Raw genomic sequence first — 18,431 nt, 5'->3', positions numbered from 1 at the left:
GTATTTCTTTTGTACTCAGAAATTTATGTTCGATCTCACTTTACATTTATAATTTTGTATTTTCATCTCACTTTTGTATTCATATATTGTTGTATTCAACATATAGTTCATGATCGATTAGTTTCATTAACTTAATGGGATACAAATTATTGTATGCATTCAAACAGAAAAAAACTAATAAACTAAAAAAAAACAATTTCAATTCATTCATTATACATCTTAATTTGGATACAAAATTTTTGAAAAAAACTATAAATTCCAATGTATGCAATGATTTCGCTGATTCAATCAGCAAAGAAGAAAACGATACTCTTGTACTTGACATATACGAACGAGTATCTCATCCAAATAACAAAACATTGAAAAAAATACATAATTATTTTTTGATAATTCACTGGATGTGACAAATTTATAGTGGTCAATTTTGAAAATCCCGTTTTAAAATATATTGTATTCAACTTGAAGAAGCTTTGAAAGTTATCAAATGAATGATTTGGAGACAAACTAAATTATTTTGATTTTTTTTTATCTTCTTAAGAAGAAAGCAAGAAAACACTCGACAGAAAGTATTCGTTACTGTTTTTTTTTTTTTTTATCGATTTTCTGTTTCCAAATTACTTTCAAAAGTTCCTTCTAGGATAGCTTTGTTTGTATACCTCGACTACCCAAACAAATCCCTATATCCACAGGTATTGAATGGATTTTCCTATACGAAGATTTGTATTTGAAATTTTGTGGTTTCCCTCCCATCTCATAAAATTCAGGTCAAAGCTTGATATACGAGCCTATTTTATGGCTCCCAGAGTATTCCATCCTGTTGGAAGTAGTGCAACTTTTAGCAAAAACCTCTTCCCTCCTTCCCTAAAGAGTAATTAAGAGAAGAAATAGGGTAGGACAATTGCACATAATTAGTAGTGTTAACTATTACTTCAACCATGCTTGAGATGTTTAAACTATAAAACAATAGAGCCAATTTTCAGTAAATAATTTCATGTTTTCAAATATAAGTATATCAACCTGTAGCTATAAATAGAAAATGTCAGGTCAGTGGTGACATCGGTTTATGCCCCACAGAATAGTGGTATGCTGCTTAACAACAAACTTTTCTGTTGGACTTACTTATGTATGAGAAAATACTGTTGGTGGAGTAAATGTGCAAATGGGATGCATGTAAATTCTATTTTGTGAGTTTTTACACCAACTTGTTGCTCATTCAAGAAAAACTATTTATTAGCAAATTCAGCCAGCCAAAGAGTCTTGTAGTAAATGTTTCTCAAGGTAGCAGTGAATGTACGAAAAGACAAATATGCAATCATAGTTCTACTATTGGTTCAAATTAAACAATACTCAAGTCTTTTCTTTCTTTAAGACATGAAAACATGTGGTGAGATTGATGAAACCCAATTTAAGGTTTTGATTCGTTTCAAAAGAACATATGTTGTTTCCAAGTTGCATGATATATTGTTCTTCAAAATTTACTTAAATTTTCAAAGAGACCATTACATGATGCTTCAGATGTTTACCCAACAAATGGTAATATTATTAGGATATTGACATCCAATATATCCTGAAAATGCAACCCCACAAATCCTCCTCAAGTAGTACCACTGTATTTTAATGAAAAATCATTTGCTCATCTTACAACTTCCTTTATTATTTGGACACTTCTTTATTTCCTCCGACCTGCGTGAACCGCAGGCAGTAACAAAACATAACAGATATTTTTTGTGCCAAGTGTTATATCAAAAGTTGTTGAGATCCAAACCAAACCATAATCTTTCATATCGTAAGTTGGGAAATTTTGTATGAATTATCTTATGCTAGATAAGTGGAATAAAAATACGAGATTTAGTAATTCATGAATCGAAGTACCCAAAATGAACAAAATAGCTCTCCTATCTTAATCAGTTTATTCTAAAAATAAACAAAATACATTTCAAACCTAGATTACAATACAAACATCATAAGATCTTGCATTCATGCACATATTACAACCCACTTTATTAATGACCATAACTTGAATCTAAGACATACGTAGATAAGAACATCTGAAGACAAATTTAGCTTACAATAAGATATCAGAGAATAACAATCACAATATGTTCAATTCACCATACAGCAATCGTCCTATGATTTTTATTTTCTATATTAACTATTATTTGTTCTCCATATGACTATCCATGTCTTATAACTAACCAGTCAACCATGTAACAGTCCATGTCCTACAAAGGTATAACTTCACCATCAACACGACTTTTGGCTTCAACACAACCCAACCAGTGGCACACGATAGGTCATAAACCTAATTTTGTGCAACGAATTAAATCAAGCACAATATCTGACCCCCCACCCCCCCAAAAAAAAAAAAAACAATTTGAACAAAATATGCAGGATTTCAAAGCGCACAAAGAATTAAAAAGAAACATAGAGCTGTCTCTAGGACTTCCACCAACACTGAAGAAACTCACTAAGAGCATGTTGCTCGGTCCAGCAAGATAACTCTAAAAACACACCAAGAAAAAAAAACTAAATTTGAACTAATTAATCAAGATCAATAGAAAGCGAAGAATCTAGAGGTGAATTGAGTGCAGCCAGAATACAATCTAAAGGAGTCAAAGCTGGCCAATTTAATTATATTCTTGTTTTCAAGTTCATAAGGCCCTGCAGAAGATGTAGTTGTAAACTTTTAATTGTTACCTAAACTAGATGCAAAAGAAACTTCCGGATTTCCTGGGCACTGGCAAATTGTAATAAAGGAACTCTGTCCATTGGAGACATGATAGGAAGAAAGGGAAATTAGGCTGAGCCTGAAGCATAAGCAGCCAAGGAAGAACCTGAACTTAAACCTGCTATGTCCACATACTCAGCGTTACCTTCACAATCACTACTTGGCAGATACTTGACTTACAAGGCAGGCCTCCAAGGTAAGGAAATACAAAGTTGCAATTACGTAGAACAGAACCATTTTAATAGATTGTTCCTCTACATAGAACCAGAGTGATAAATCAAGAACCGGCACTTGTGCTACTTGTCCAATCCACCTGCAATCTCAAAAAATCAAATACAAAATAAGATTAGGTTATAGCCACAAGTATCACAAATTATGAGTAAAATCACTCAGTCTGTCCCTAAAGAAAACCCAAAAAGAAATTAAATGATGGACGCAGAAAAGAGAGCAGTTGAAGCTCTGATCAACTAAACCTTCAAATTCTTCAATCAGAAGGTGCATGCAGAAAACACATGACCATAATCATTATGTCGTTTCATAACAACTCCATGCGAAGAGTGAATAATCATCTATTCATTCAGTAAAAACCCACTTCATCCACGTGAAGAAGCAATGTTTCGATATATGCTCAGGTAGGTCCGCCTGTATAAATCATGATATTAGACAACCACAAACAAAAGTAATTTTAACATATCAAACAAGGATATTGCACACTATCTATCAACATTTACCCATGAGGCTGCCTAGGTACCCACACTCCTCTTTCCATCGACATAAAACAAAGATCTAACAGAAGTAACACGATGCATGCAACTCACTGCTCAAAATACTATTCTTTCACCTGAGAAAGATGAGTAAATCAGCATGATTTTGCAATTCAAATTGCCAAAGATGGACAAAATCCTCAAATTTGTTAGTTGCCCAGGTAACAGTCTAAATTACATATGACAAATGTCAAATGCTCTAAGAGCCTATACATGGAAGAGTTGAACACCTAAAGGTTCAGGATTCATATGTCAAATGTCAAGAGAGCAATAGAAAACTGGAAAAGTATGGCAAGACAATTGAATGAAAACAATGTATTTTGAACTTACGCTGCTCCAAGTGCTAGAATACCCATCAGTAGAAAGCAACCAGTCACCAGATGTCGAATACAACTCCAGTCTATTTGTAATTACATCGGCAAATTCATCTCCATTTAATTCCTCAAAGTCAATATCCCTTCTCTTTTTCTTTCTGTGTTTTTGCCTTTTCTTGCGCTTATTTCTGGCTGACCTATTGTCCTGCTCAAACTCACTTTCTTCCAGAAGCTGATCATGTTCTAATATTGGATAAGTCTTTGATTTGCGGAAGCTTATGTTGTTGCAAGCAAATAAATTTTCCCAGGAACTGGAATTTCTGTAATCCTCAGATAAGTAACAGTAAAAGGCCCAAGACTGCAGTCCCAGCCATTTGATACTCTCAGAAGATTTTCTTCTGAAGCATTCCCTCAGAATTGGTGTAAATCTATCTTTAGGGCTTGTTGGTTTACAAATTTGGAAAATAACATGCTTAACCTTCTCCTTTTGCTCCTGACTACCTTCTTCACGTATAAATCGCATAAGCTGCCGACTTTGAGTAGCAACCGCATTCAAGAGAAGCAACTGATCAAGAGAATTATTGGCATCACACTTGGAGAGGATGATCTCAAGCAATTGATCAAGAGAATCATGGCAATCCATCTTTTGCAAGCTTGGTTTAACATAACTTTGGAGTAAGTCCAAGAAAACCATTAGATCTTCTTCCTCCAGAATGATGAGAAGGTGTTGACATAAGAAAGAGAAAGATTGCTCATTCAGAAACTCATCTATAATTTCCCATACTTCTTTCAAATTATCCTTGTACATCAACTCAACAAACATATTGATAAAAAAATTATTATCAATGGTCAGAATATCACCATCTCTTAGTGACTCGGCAAATTCCTTAGATGACCAAAATTCAGGAACATACTCAAGAAAATTTTCCACTGTTCGTTCGACATCCAGATCAAGAAAATAGTGAGGCTTAGTGGCAACCATTGCAGGTGATTGCCCATGTTTCCCCTTCCACTCGAGCTCCTCCCAACAGATGTCTCTATTCACAAAAGCAAACTGGGAGAGTGCCTTAGCCCCCTTTGTATGGTCCACATAACCAGTACCAGCAAAATTAGAGAACCACTGCAAAATACGATTTCTGTTTCCTGCATGATCAATAATTTGCGCACACACAAGATACTGAGGTCAGATAATCAGTCCAGAAAATGTCTTAATAAGTGAGAAAAGATGAACCACATAACTAACCCCTACAGTGATCAAAAATCACAAGGAACGAATCACACTGGACATTCCCATATCAAGAATATTAGAACAATGATTAGGAACACTGGTTATCACATTAGCTTCTCATTTCCCTCAAACATTTTGAGAAGGAAAATTACATAGAAGAAATTAAGACAAATTATTTCACTTTATTGTTCGTTCAGTAACTCTTGAACAAGATAACCCTAAAAAGAATGTACTCAGGCAATTTATTCAGTTTTTATCTATGTTGTGGGACCCCCCTAAATCCCTGCCACACCTGTGTCGATCCGGCACAAATGATATGATTTGTGGGTGTGGGACCAACACCAGATTTAGTCAACTTACCTCAGGTGCTTCGAAAAATATGTGTACGTACAATATTTTAGGTAACTGTGGTGTTCGTACCAGCTTGCACGCACCTTGTCTAATTCCATGGGGTATGTCCTACCTCCCACCAACATAGGTACCAAAAGACTGTCCATCAAGGCTTGGACTGATGAGAAATCTACACATAGACATACATACATACATATATATATATATACACATACATATATATATATATATATATATATATATATATATTTTTTTTTTTTTTATGAGAACGTTTTGCTATTACACGAGATATCATTTAAATAATATATTGGGTTTTCATAAATAATTAAATTTGACTGGTTTCCCGTTCAATAGCTTTATTTAATCGAAATATTTAATTTCTTATTAGCAATAAAAATATACACTTATATATATGTCATAATATACAAAGATGTTTTGGTCATATCCTGACTCATGATCCATACTCCTTAATCCTAAATTTTATGTGATGAAGAATCCGATCTCTAGACACACACTCATATCGGGTATCCGAACCTAAGACTGAGCAACATAGGTTTGTAAATGGTATATACCCCTTACCCAGAGCTGAACATAGATTTTTTTTCTCCTTCACTGACTCGAGCCCCGTACCTCATTGTTAGATGAGGAGGGCCTTAACACTAAGCTATCAATTGTCATTTATAATGTCAACATCAATGGCATACAGTTAACTAAATCTCCAATGTCATTTAATTATTTCAAAAACTGAAGCTGATAGATTTAAAAGTGTATCCTTTCGTTTTTCTAGTTGTCTATCCAAAATTATAGTATGTCCATGTGTTGTTTAATTTACTTTTTTATCAGGAAAAGATAAATCTTATTAATAAACTCAGTATCAGGCTAGTACTCAGACAAGTAAAAAATATTGTTGAGAATGTTAGGTTTTTTTTCTATAGCTAGTTGATCATACACATGTTTCGTGCATTCGTAGATCGGATATTAAAATCTTCTTTACATCGGGGTAAGAATCATTCCAAATAGCAAAGGACTTGCATCCAAGTGTGTGGCCTAGTTGTCAATGAAGTGATTGAGAACCCTGAGGCCTTAGGTTCAAAACTCACCTGGACACAAAAAACACTAGATGATTCTTTCCATTTGTCCTAGCCTCGATGGACAGAGTTACTTGGTACCGTGGGAGGTAGCAGATATTCCTTACAATTAGTCAAGGTGTGAAAGCTGGCCCGGACACCACAATCACAAAAAAATAGCAGAGGACTTCTCTGGCTCAAAGAAATGGTACTATTCGATCAAAGGGGGAGGAATTTAATGAGTAGAATGGTAGTTAGCAAGAAAGTAATACCTATCGCTCGGTGGTAGAGTTGCTCTGGTCAACATTGTTTTAGATGCTTTAAGCACTTATGTGATGTCCTTGTTTCCTCCACCTCAAAATGTAACGGAGAAAATGGATACGCTCAGAAGGAATTTCATTTGACAAGGCAACAAAGAGAATCAAATTACCCACTTAGCAAAATGAAAATCCTCAATTATTAGCAAGGAGAGAGGTTGTTTGGGCATTAAAAATCTGAAGACTCAAACATTAGTCTATTGCTTAAGTGGTTATACAGATATACAGATAGAAATTGAGGGTCATAAAAGCAACTAGAAAATACAAAGAGAGACACAAGTATCTCGTATCTCGTAAAACAACAAAAAATACAAAAAGAGACAAATATCTCGTATCTCTTAAAACAACCTTCTCTACATATAAAAGATATATTACCATATATCTACTTAGTTATTAGATCTCATATTATATAATAGATAACTTATAACTGTTAAAGAATGACAAAAAGTCTTACATCAGTGGTTAATGAGATGGGTGGACTCCTTATAAGCCTTGGACAATCTTCCTCCCTTTGAGCTAGCATTTAGGGTTGAATTAGGCCTAAGACCTAATTTCACATGGAATGAGAGCAGGATCCGTCTGACCCGATATTGGGACCCCCAAAATCAAAATTGCCCACACACCAAATGCTAAGCACTGCACATGAGGTGGGGTGTAAAAGAATGACAAAAGTCTCACATCGATGGTTAATGAGATGGGTGGACTCCTTATAAGGCTTGAGCAAACCTCCTCCCTTTGAGCTAGCTTTTGGGGTGTGAGTTAGACCTAAGACCTAATTGAACAATAACTACTTTATACCTATTTCGGATATGGATAGATAACTTCTAGTAACCATAAGCAACTGCCAAATAACTCCTAATAATGGTAAGAAACTGCTCATTGCTCAATGGGTGAAACCTCCGGGAATTTGAGAAGATGCAAATCATTATCTTCTCCTATCTTTCTTCACGTCCTTCTTGAATAAGTATGGAAAATACGTGCCTTATCAGCACACCCCTCCTCAAGGCGAAAATCTGGAAACTTTGCAACTCTCAGAGATTTTTGGCCATACGGCTGAAGACGTAAAATAGAAGCATCACCAACATCAGAAGAGAGGTTCATGTGCTTATAATTTGCCTTCATAAGGTTCAACATAGCGTCCCTAGTCAACATTTGTTCTTCAAGGTTTGATTGGAAAGATGTTGTAGTGTTTCCGCAGGAACGCCTTGCAATATATAAGTTCCCTCATTCAATGGGAAAATTAGGAACATCTCGTTCTAGTTGCCTTGTATTGTGTTCAGAGATGCTAGCCATTGTATACCCAAGGCATACCATGTATGTGCCACCAAACGAAAAATGAAAGAAAATGTGCTTTATGACAAAGTTAGAAACCTCTACTGACACGTCATGACAAACTTAAATTCATTTGGTAATTTCACCATTGCCAATCTGCACACCAAAAGTAGAGACATACTGGACTGCCAACCCAAATTTCGTGACAATTTCTTCTGCTACAAAATTATGCTTCGAACCACTATCTACCGACATCAGCACTTTATGCCTCCAAAGAGTGCCTTGAATTTCCAAAGTTGAAGCAGATTCTTGCCCCAAAATTGCATGAAAAGAGATCTCCCCCAAATTAGTAGAGGGTATGTGAGGGTATGTCTTCCTACTGATTACCATCAACACTTTGCACATTGTTTTCATTTTGCATGAACTCCAATTATGCAAAAGTCTTAGTTTTGCAGCGATGACCAGCGGGGTAAAGTTGTCTCCACAACAATAGCATAGGCTTTTTTCTCGCCGAATTTGTTGTTCAGAATTTAGTGTGCGAGTGTTAAAAAGAGATGACTGTTGAAAATTGCATGTAACTGGTTGGCCGATTGATTGAAATTAAAGGATTCTTGAGCTGTTGGAGAGGAAGTCCCAATTGGTGAAGGTCGTGATGCCTGGACTGATTTAGTCCTTGTTTTCCTTCATATTCAAAGACCAAATTCATCGCCCGGATCAAGGCTTGTGAATCCTAACATCCACATGAAGGTCCTCTCAGAGTCTGCTAAGGAAAACACCAAGCAAACAATGTCATGCTTGCAGACACTCTATTCCACGTACATGAGAACCAAGGGCAAGTGAAGTATTATCCCATAGCACATGTCATCCTCGCCGACATGTACTGTGCTCTGGGAAGGTGCAAGAACGGGCATCGTTATTTTTCAGGGTTGTAACTTGTAACCTCCTTCAATTGTGGATAATGAGTCAATTCTTGAAGGTACACGGGATCCAAAAGCTCCATACACTCGATAAACACAACGCTCTTAAGCACTTCAGTGGGATGTTGTTCTAGGGAGACCTCAATAGGAAAACCAGAGTAGGATTGTTAGTACCATGTATTTTATGCATGGAAATTAATCAACACCTATTATATTTTTCAGATTTCAATGTAATAGGTCATCAATAACTATTAATTATGTTTTTCTGTTTTCTCGGTAATAGGATTTGTAATAGTGCTTTGCAGCTTTCCCTATAGCAGTTGTTTTCTTTATAGTAGTTATTAGCAGTACGGAGGATATTCCTCCACTTTCTCATTTGAGTATTGGTAGGCATAGTGGTAGGAAGTTATTTACTTGTTATTAGGTGGGTGGTTAATCACCAATGTTGTATTTAAGTTATTTGAATTCAATGGAAAGATACAAAGAAAAATTATTCATGTCTTTGAGTACTTCAGACTCAAGAGATTGCAGCCTTTCTCTTAACAAACTAGCACCACATGTCATAGGAAGAAAACATTTGATTTCACATTACATAGCCCCATAACCAGATCAATATAAGGGGATCATAACAACTTGGTATCAGAGCTGAAAGTTCTTTTTTTAAGACAAGGGAAACCTGCAGCCGCTACCCTTTTTGGGTGCGCACATGGTAAAACCTTGCTCCTATGCAATAGCTCGCAAACCACATAAGACTTAGAAGAAGTAACCCGCACTAGGCAAGCATGGTGCGACGAACTCGACCCAGAAGGCAAACCCCTTGCTTTCGCTGGCAAGGGGTTTCGAACTTAAGACCTCCAACATTCAGAGCTGAAAGTTATAAGAGATCAAATCCAACAACAATTAGCACAATTATTGACTTTGTACCAAGCAGAACGTGCAACCAATTTAGCAAGGTAAAAAGCCATAAATGCTCGCTTGGATGCACTAACGAAGGATTAAGCAAATTCAAAGGCAGATGTTGAAGCTATTGAAAATGGCAGTCACAATCGAGGTTGGAAAGCTAAACAACGATTGCAGGCTTAATAACAGAACCAGGTGGGAATTCCATGATTCCTAAATATACAAAGTTGAATTTTCCATGATTTCATGTCCACGAAGACCCCTTGGGATGGCTGAATAGGTGTGAACATTGCTTTCGACACCAACATACACTAGAAAATGAAAAAATTGGACTCGCTTCTTTTCATTTGGGAGGAATTGCACAACTCTGATTTCTTCAACTAGAGAAACATATGCATCAATGCACTTAGGATGAGTTCAAACATCAACGCAACCTTCGTTTTGGACCACCAATTAGAAGTCAAAAGTTTGAAGAATTGACTAAGTTATGCCAAATTGGATCTTTGGCACACTACCAAGAAAAAGTTTGAACAATTGGTTTCACGAGCAGGTACTCTTACATAAGCGCAAAAAATTGAACTTTACATTAGTAGTCCTGCTTATTATGTAACAATTGAGGTAGAGTTGCATAATCCTCCAAATTTGGCTACGGCTATGAGTGTTCCCCACTTTATGAACGCAAAGAACAACCCCTAGGTTCGCAATTCTTCGATGCATGTAAATCAAAGACAACAGATTTCTCACCGCACAACCCACTAGATTTGTGAAGAAATTGACAAGACCTAAAATGGATGAAAGACAACTTAAGGGACTTTGTTTCAATTTGTACGAACTATTCACTCCGGCCATCAGTGCAAGAAGTTATTCTTGATTGATTTCATTAACTATGCAGAAGAAATATTTTCCACACTTAGCACTTGAGGACAAGCGCAATTTGAAGGAGGGGAGTAATGTTAGTACCTTGTTAGTCTACCAACAGTTTTATGCATGAAAATTAAATCAATAGTTGTTAATCATGTTTTTCTGTTTTCTCTGTAATAGGTCATCAATAGTTATTACTTATGTTTTTCTGTTTTCTCTGTAATAAGTTCTATAGCAGGGCTTTCCCTGTAGCAGTTGTTTAGTGTGTAGTAGTTATTAGCAGTAAGGAAGTCATTCCTCCACTTTCTCATTTCAATAGTAGTATTGTAGTAGGAAGTTATTTCCTAATTATTAGGGGGGTGGTTAATCACCAATGTTGTATTTAAGTTATTTGAATTCAATGGAAAGATAAGCCGAAAAATTATTCAAGTCTTTGAGTACTTCAAACTCAAGAGATTGCAGGTTCTCTCTTAACGAACCAGCTCAATAGGTCATAGGAGAAAAACATTTGATTTCATGCTACATAGCCCATAACCGGATCCATATCAAGGGACCATAACAAGGATGGACTCAAATCTTCTCGAGTTAAGGGAGGACGATATCCAGTGGATGTTCGACCGATTCATCTCAAAAGAGGTTGTAGTGCGAGGTGAGAAACAGAATAGACAAAATGCTAAAGAAAACATGACAAACCATACTAAAAAAGAACTGTAAGATATTGATAAGTTCGACTAATATATTGATTCAGCTACCACCTGTAAAAGACAATATATCTCATGGAAACAGTCAATCAATTCAGTAATATATTGGTAACTTTGACATGCAAAACAAGCTAAAATCAGAGAAATTTCATGAGAAAAATTAGAAGCCAAAGCTCAAAGATTAAGCAAAAAGAAGTGTCATAACCAAGCTAAAGAAAACAAAAAAATAAGATGAATCCACTAACTCAAGTAAAAGAGTAAAAACTTGCCTTTGAAGAAATTTTCTAATAAAAAACATTTCTTTGCAATGATAAGCCCTGCTTTCTGAGGTTCCTTCTGGAAAAGCAATTGTAGAAGTTGTCCGATTAAGGGTTGTTTTAGAGGCTTAGACCTCAATAAAGTCATGAATAACTCGCGTTGATTGCGTGGTGTTATAGACCTCATCTCAGCGACTGCATTACAAAGCCAAAGCCGACACTCAGATCGCCCTTCCACCAACATCAGTGACCAGATGACTGATTCTAGCTCGTTCAGAAGAGCTTTTCCCATCTCAACTGATTCGCCAGTTGCATTTTCCTTCCAAGATGGTTGAGATAGAAATAACTGAAGCATTATATCTGAAAAATCACATTGGTGTAGGAGCAGGTTAGTCCAAAATTATGTTTTCAATGAATACAAAATGGTAGTAAATGAAAGAGTTCAGTTTTAAGGAGAGAACTACGGACAAATCTTATAGAACATGTATTTCCCCGTACTTTAATCTAAACACACATCTCACAGGGCTGTAAAGCACCACTCAATAGTATAATACAGGTATACAGGAAATCGCACAAGACAAGGGTGAAGATGTGTCATTCATTTTGAAGCAGTCCTATATAGGTAATAGTACGAACGAGAGGGTTAATACAAGTATATAACTAGATAAACAAGTATTTTTCATGGATTCCACTGGCCTCATACTTAACCCTTTTATTCTTTACTTTCATAACTAAAAGAGCAAAACCTGAGAGGGTGTTTGGGTGAACTTGGTGGTCAAATAAGATCCCTAAAAAGATTGTACATGAGATCACGATTTTCAACTCTTTGTTTCCACAAAGAGTCATGTGAAATATAAACTAACCATCAACACCACCAACTCAGAAAATCCCATGGTAGGACGACATTTTCTCCTGATGGCAAACAATAAAGTTGATGTTTTTTATCCTAACATACAAATATATGCAAGTTAACTTTCGCTAAGATTGATCAATACCAAAACAACATCACTTTCGCTAAGATATCAATACCAAAATAATATAACTAAGCCTACATTTATACCACGAATTTGTAGATCTTTTGATACAACTTTCTTCCATGTTATCTACCTCTATCCGTCCTCTTTTAATGCCTTCAGTGTCATAGATTCACACTAGTGAACCAGTTCATCTGTAGGTTCAACACAAAACATGTCCAAACATTCTCAAGCAAACTTCTTGCATTTTATCTTCAATATATCCCGGTGAATTTGCTCATTTTTAATCCTTAAGGACATATCAGTGATTATGTAAAAAAAAAAAGTATTGATTAGCAATTTTTAACCAAACACATCAACTGTTCATTATCAATTACAAGACTTATATCCAAATGTTCATATGAAATCAGTTTCAGCACTAAAAGTTGGTTTGACAACACTAAATGGTTAGCAGCTACTTCCAATCGGGCAACATTCTTTCTTACTGCTTGCCGTATTTAGGGTTATTGATTCAGAAGAAAAGATGTCAAGAAAATGCTCAGTTAAAAAATGTCTCCAAGTAATCGACATTTGAGGTACAAAGCTTAGCAAGTGTAAAAATACCAAATATAAGCTCTATATGTATGTGGGAGCAGTTGATATGGAAAACAAAAACAATAGATTGAAGAGGTAAAGAGAAAAAAAAATCCTAAATGTTTTACCTGAAACGGTATCGGAGACGGAGGCCAACGTTTGGAGAAAAAATATTAGTGTATGGTTCGTTTTTCTAAAGGCATACATAATAATAATAATAATAACCGACCCGAATAGGATGTGGGCTTGACGAGGGCCCAGACCAAATAAAATCAGCTAAACATGTATATATTTATAGCTTTTTGACGCGGAACAGAAAAAAGGGCTGGCTAACAGGAAGAAGGGCTTCCTATTTCTCTCTGCAATTCCTGGTAACTTATTCGTATCTACTTGATTCTTTTTTTTCTTTTTTCTTTTATATAAGTCTATTTTGATTTTTTTTTACTTTTTAATGTTTTCGTTCAATTGGTTGTTGGGTTTCTGAAATCAATAAGAGATTGGAATGTCTTTTACCGTATTCAGTAGTTTGTTTCATATGCACAGTTGACTGAATGTCGGTTGACTCCCAAACTCTATTTTCTTTACCTTGTACAATCTTCTTCCCCTTCCCTCACATACCAACAATCAGCCCTCAGTTTCTGTGCTGTGCTAAAGCATAACAAGCTTGCAGGGGCTGTTATGTGAGTATTCTTTTTAGCCGTTTTCAACCAAACTTTTTTTTTTCTTTTTGACTCTATTAATGGGTAGTTCAGGTGATATTATGATGTTTCTTTTCTCGTGATTATGCTTATGGGTCACGCTGATGCACTAAGCTTCTTGTTCGCGGCTGGTGTGTGGTGTGCAACATACATGTTAGTTGCAGTTCTTGGCGTCTTTCAGATTTTCAATTTTCTTAGAACCTGTGTCTTCAGTTGATCTCTTGGCCACGTGTACAAGGAACAAAAAAAGGAAGTGGTCATGGGCTATGCACAGTTAGTTATTGGCCCTGCCGGCAGTGGAAAGGTGATACCTGAATTATATTGCTTCATGTTACTGTAACGGACTTTCCCTTGCTTTATACTTGGATATCCTGGTATGGTTAGTTTCAGCTAGACTATTTTTTTTACAGTCCACTTACTGCTCTAGTTTGTATCAACATTGTGAGACCACACGACGCACTATCCATATTGTGAACCTAGATCCTGCTGCAGAGAATTTTGACTATCCAGTGGCTATGGGTGAGTAGAGATGAAGTTTTGAGTTATTTGAGTGGAGATAAGTGCTATGTATATCTGTCTTAATTCTAGAATTAACTTACTGATATTTGCTGCAGACATCAGAGAGCTCATCTCGCTGGATGATGTTATGGAAGAACTTGGTTTGGGACCAAATGGTGGCCTTATGTATTGCATGGAGTATCCTTCCCTAAAAAATTTGTCGTTTTTTGAGTCCCAGTTCTATTGAATGGAAAACTTTAACATTCTATTTTTGTTCCTGATTAAATTTGTAAGCCCTTGATGGTGATCTCAGACATCTTGAAGAAAATTTGGACGAGTGGCTAACAGAAGAGTTGGAAAACTACTTGGATGATGACTACCTAGTCTTTGACTGCCCAGGTACTTGTACTTTTCCCCTCTCATATATGTTGTTCTTATTAGCTGGTAGTACAATCATCGTATAGGTATGTAATATTTTTCCTTTACAAATTTAATGCTAACTCTCATGCGTAGACTACAGAATTTTGTTAGTAGTAGGATAGATACTAACCTAGAATATTACTAACATGACTTCATGTAAGTAAATACTCTGGGGACGTAGGATGGTGGACCATCTTGGAGAATTTGACTAGCAGTTGTGTTTTTCCTTAAAAATTGTATTTACATATGCTTGCCATTTAGATAGTTCATGGATTAAACACAAAGGTTATCTGTTTCTTGTTAAATGACTTTGGAAGTTGTGCTACTGCACACATTCGTATCAAAGCATCTGAATTGATTTTCAGATACTTGTCTAATTCTTATTGCCATGTTCATGACCATGATATCCCTCCTTTTTTCTCGTGAGTACATATCAGTGAATGAATATTGTATGCTCAGATATAGTACCTGATGATTAATCAAGGATAGAGTTCATGTTGACTGATCTTAGTAGCTGTTTGCACATCCTGTTGCTGGATAGTAGACAGTTGTTTTAGTAAAAGAAAAATTAGTGAGATGAGAGAGACTTTGAGATTATGTTATCTGTTCTATCGTACTCCCAATATTGAGATAATGGGTTATGCAACTTACGAGATTAAGAAGCTTCTACTCTATCAGAAAATGATGGAGCTATCTTAGATATGAGATGAGAACTTATGATGTCGTTATTTGTAAATGCATTACTTAGAGCTCGCATCAAACTGAGAACCTCCTACCTTTTTCACTCAACGGGCTCCATCTTTCTATCCCAAGGAAATAGTTATGGTGTTTACTCTCCTTCTCTTGTCAAGTCACTAAAGATTAAATATGATCAAGCAATTCATATTACTTCATTGCACTCATGTAATTCCTACTTAACTCAAGAAAAGTTCTTTCTAGTTTCCTAACTGTATTTCTACATTTATAATTTTGTTCTTTGGACATTTGTCTCCTGATTATGAATAACCAGAATCTGAACTTCTACACTGACCAGTAGTATTGTCTCTTAACAAACATATTTGTAGAAAGATATGCACAGATGCACTCACAGACACATAGACACACATATATAAAGATGACTTACTTCTCATCATTATATAGGCCAGATTGAGCTTTTCTCACATGTTCCTGTGCTGAAGAACTTCGTGGAACACCTAAGGCGTACAAATTTTAATGTTTGTGTGGTATATTTACTTGATTCTCAGGTGCGTGGTCTTTACAAGTTGAATCCCTTCCTCTTTGTTCCCTCCCCTTCTGTTGTCCATGGATGTTCATGTTCTTTTGGTATCTCAGTTTATTACAGATGTGACCAAATTCATTAGTGGTTGTATGGCTTCACTCTCTGCTATGGTTCAACTTGAACTACCCCATGTTAACATACTCTCAAAAATGGATCTTGTGACAAACAAAAAGGAAGTTGAGAAGTTAGTCCTACTATAACCATCTTCATTATGTATTTGGCCCTTCCTTGTTTTTAGAGTTTATTAAAATATATGTTTCCTTTAGTTACTTGAATCCAGAGCCGCATCTGTTACTGGCAGAATTGAATCAGCGAATGGCTCCACAATTTCAAAAGCTTAACAAATCATTGATTGAAGTGGTAAGCTCTGAGAGTTATGATGTTATCAAGATTTTGTGCATTAGTTATTGAATTGACTATCATGTCTTGTATACCTCATTATTCTCTTTTACGTTGGTACTTAATGACAACTTAAAGAGATTCTTTCTCCTAAGTTAGATACGAGATTGTACAGGCTCGTAGGATATGCCTTGTCTGCCACTGGTTTCGCTGTACTTGACTCATGGCTTATTCGAATGAAAAGATATAAGAAGAAAGTGATTCGTAATAGCTGTTATTTTCTTGTGTACAGGTGGACCAGTACAGCATGGTGAACTTTATCCCTCTTGACCTGAGAAAAGAGAGCAGGTAATATACTCGGGTGGTAAATTTAAGTAGGCATTTGTCCATAGAAATCTAAAAAAATACTTTGTTTAAAATTTTGAAGTTGCAGTTGTGTTTGATTATACTATACTTTTTTCAAATAATATGAGGAATAATGTTAATGTTAGTTTACTTTTCCTAAATAAACATGACATGATTTGTACCCAATTTCTAAACACTAACAAAATCACCCAACTTGACTAATAATATCTCAAACAACTCTCTAACTGCATTACTCTTTGTTTAAATGATTCTGGTCCAGCTTTCTAGTTGGTGATTGTAATGACATTGTAAAATCTAGCACCAGAATTTTATTCCTAAAATTGCTCTACACCACTAGGTGCATACCACTACGATTATAACAGCTTTTCTTGTACACAATTTCATAGATTTTTTAAAGAAAAAAAAAAAGCTAATTAACAAAACCACTGGCAAAAATAGAACTGGATTATGCATTTACCATATATGAACAAATTGGAGATATTCTTGAAAAAAGTGAATAATTTTCATGGTCAAATGGGTCCTAAGTATATTCTACATGGGAAGCAGAGGTTTGTTTCGCCCATAGGTTGAATTTTAAAGCTTGATTTACTTGTGGAAAATATGAATATATAGATGTTTTTAGTGTCTCAATTCTGTCAATGTGTACCTGGGCTCATTTTTTCATTCCCTGCTTCCCTATTTGGGTTCTCATAGTAGTGTTGTCAAATAACAATGTGAAGTTGACAGTCATGTGATATATGTGCTTCTAGTTTTCAGATATTAGCCTTTTCTTGTTGAAATTACTTGCTTGGTGAACTTATGAGTACAAAGAACTTTCTGACATTTTAGGGATACATACATTAGATGTTTGAACCACCGGTAGAATGATAACTCATTTGTGTGAATATGTATGTACTATGTACATAGCCTATAGAAAGGCACCTTTTTTTGCTATGTAGTCTTAATGACCAAGACCAATGTTCTCTACCATTTTGCAGCATACAGTACATCTTATCCCAGATTGACAACTGCATCCAGTATGGAGAGGACGCTGATGTAAAGGTTAAAGATTTTGACCAAGAGGAGGACGATTAGAAGTTATTTTTCTTGACTCATTCTCCGTTGCTTTGGCAGGTGGTGAAAATGTATTAACGAGTGTCTTTTATGAGAGTTACCTTTTTTGAGCTTCTGCTCATTAATTTTCTTCTGCGTTATAACATGTTGACTAAAAAGACGGCTGTTCGCTGGAATTTTCCCAGTTTCAAATCACAGCTTGTTGGACATTACGTTTAAGTGAAATTTCTCTTCTTTCTTTCGGATGATTTTTTATTCTCTTAGGGTTTGTTTGGTTGTTTGTTAAGAGTCATCTCATTTTTTTATCTTGCATAAAATAATATAATAGGTTCTCTCACAGCTTGTATATGTATTTGTTATTTCTAAACTAACAAAACACTGTCCTTGGCGTGTTGTTATTCATATATAGCTGCCAAACATGACCGTAAATATTATCCAGGATTTAGTGCATGGATAAATAAGCTCCTAACCAGCAATCAAACATGCTTTTAACTCTTTGATGTTTGTTATTAGTTCTAGTAGCCACGAAACTAGGAAAATGAGTGGTGTGTCAA

At 35.7% G+C, this 18,431-nt stretch overlaps 2 protein-coding genes across 8 annotated transcripts; one reads left to right on the top strand and one right to left on the bottom strand.

Moving 5' to 3' along the window:
- Positions 1-2,531: 2,531 nt before the first annotated feature.
- Positions 2,532-13,705, bottom strand: LOC101245193 (uncharacterized). 4 transcript variants are annotated; one of them, XR_002028436.3, is made up of 6 exons: positions 13,353-13,475; positions 11,690-12,037; positions 3,823-4,949; positions 3,460-3,569; positions 3,202-3,370; positions 2,532-3,041 (listed from the first exon to the last, which is right to left on the bottom strand). XR_002028436.3 is itself a non-coding variant. In NM_001346831.1 (4 exon segments), coding segments are annotated over 4 exon segments (1,623 nt in total). In that variant the 5' UTR covers positions 13,432-13,705; the 3' UTR covers positions 2,586-3,301.
- Positions 13,548-18,216, top strand: LOC101245484 (GPN-loop GTPase 3-like protein). 4 transcript variants are annotated; one of them, NM_001348482.1, is made up of 10 exons: positions 13,548-13,595; positions 14,136-14,226; positions 14,333-14,441; positions 14,537-14,618; positions 14,734-14,819; positions 15,981-16,084; positions 16,173-16,303; positions 16,386-16,479; positions 16,751-16,806; positions 17,802-18,216. In NM_001348482.1, the coding sequence occupies exons 2-10, from the start codon at positions 14,182-14,184 to the stop codon at positions 17,896-17,898; spliced, it is 804 nt and encodes a 267-aa protein (NP_001335411.1). In that variant the 5' UTR covers positions 13,548-13,595; positions 14,136-14,181; the 3' UTR covers positions 17,899-18,216. The 4 variants fall into 4 exon arrangements, with proteins under 4 accessions (NP_001335411.1, NP_001335410.1, XP_019071239.1 ...); NM_001348481.1 differs by having other exon boundaries at positions 13,549-13,595; positions 13,977-14,226; XM_069288670.1 differs by lacking the exon at positions 13,548-13,595 and adding an exon at positions 13,678-13,904 and having other exon boundaries at positions 13,977-14,226; positions 17,802-18,125.
- The last annotated feature ends 215 nt before the right edge of the window (positions 18,217-18,431 follow it).

The sequence above is a fragment of the Solanum lycopersicum genome, chromosome 9 (assembly GCF_036512215.1).
Source record: "Solanum lycopersicum chromosome 9, SLM_r2.1".
Lineage (NCBI taxonomy): Eukaryota > Viridiplantae > Streptophyta > Magnoliopsida > Solanales > Solanaceae > Solanum > Solanum lycopersicum.
The sequence above is the reverse complement of the archived record's forward strand: the minus strand, read 5'-3'. Positions and strand labels throughout refer to the sequence as shown.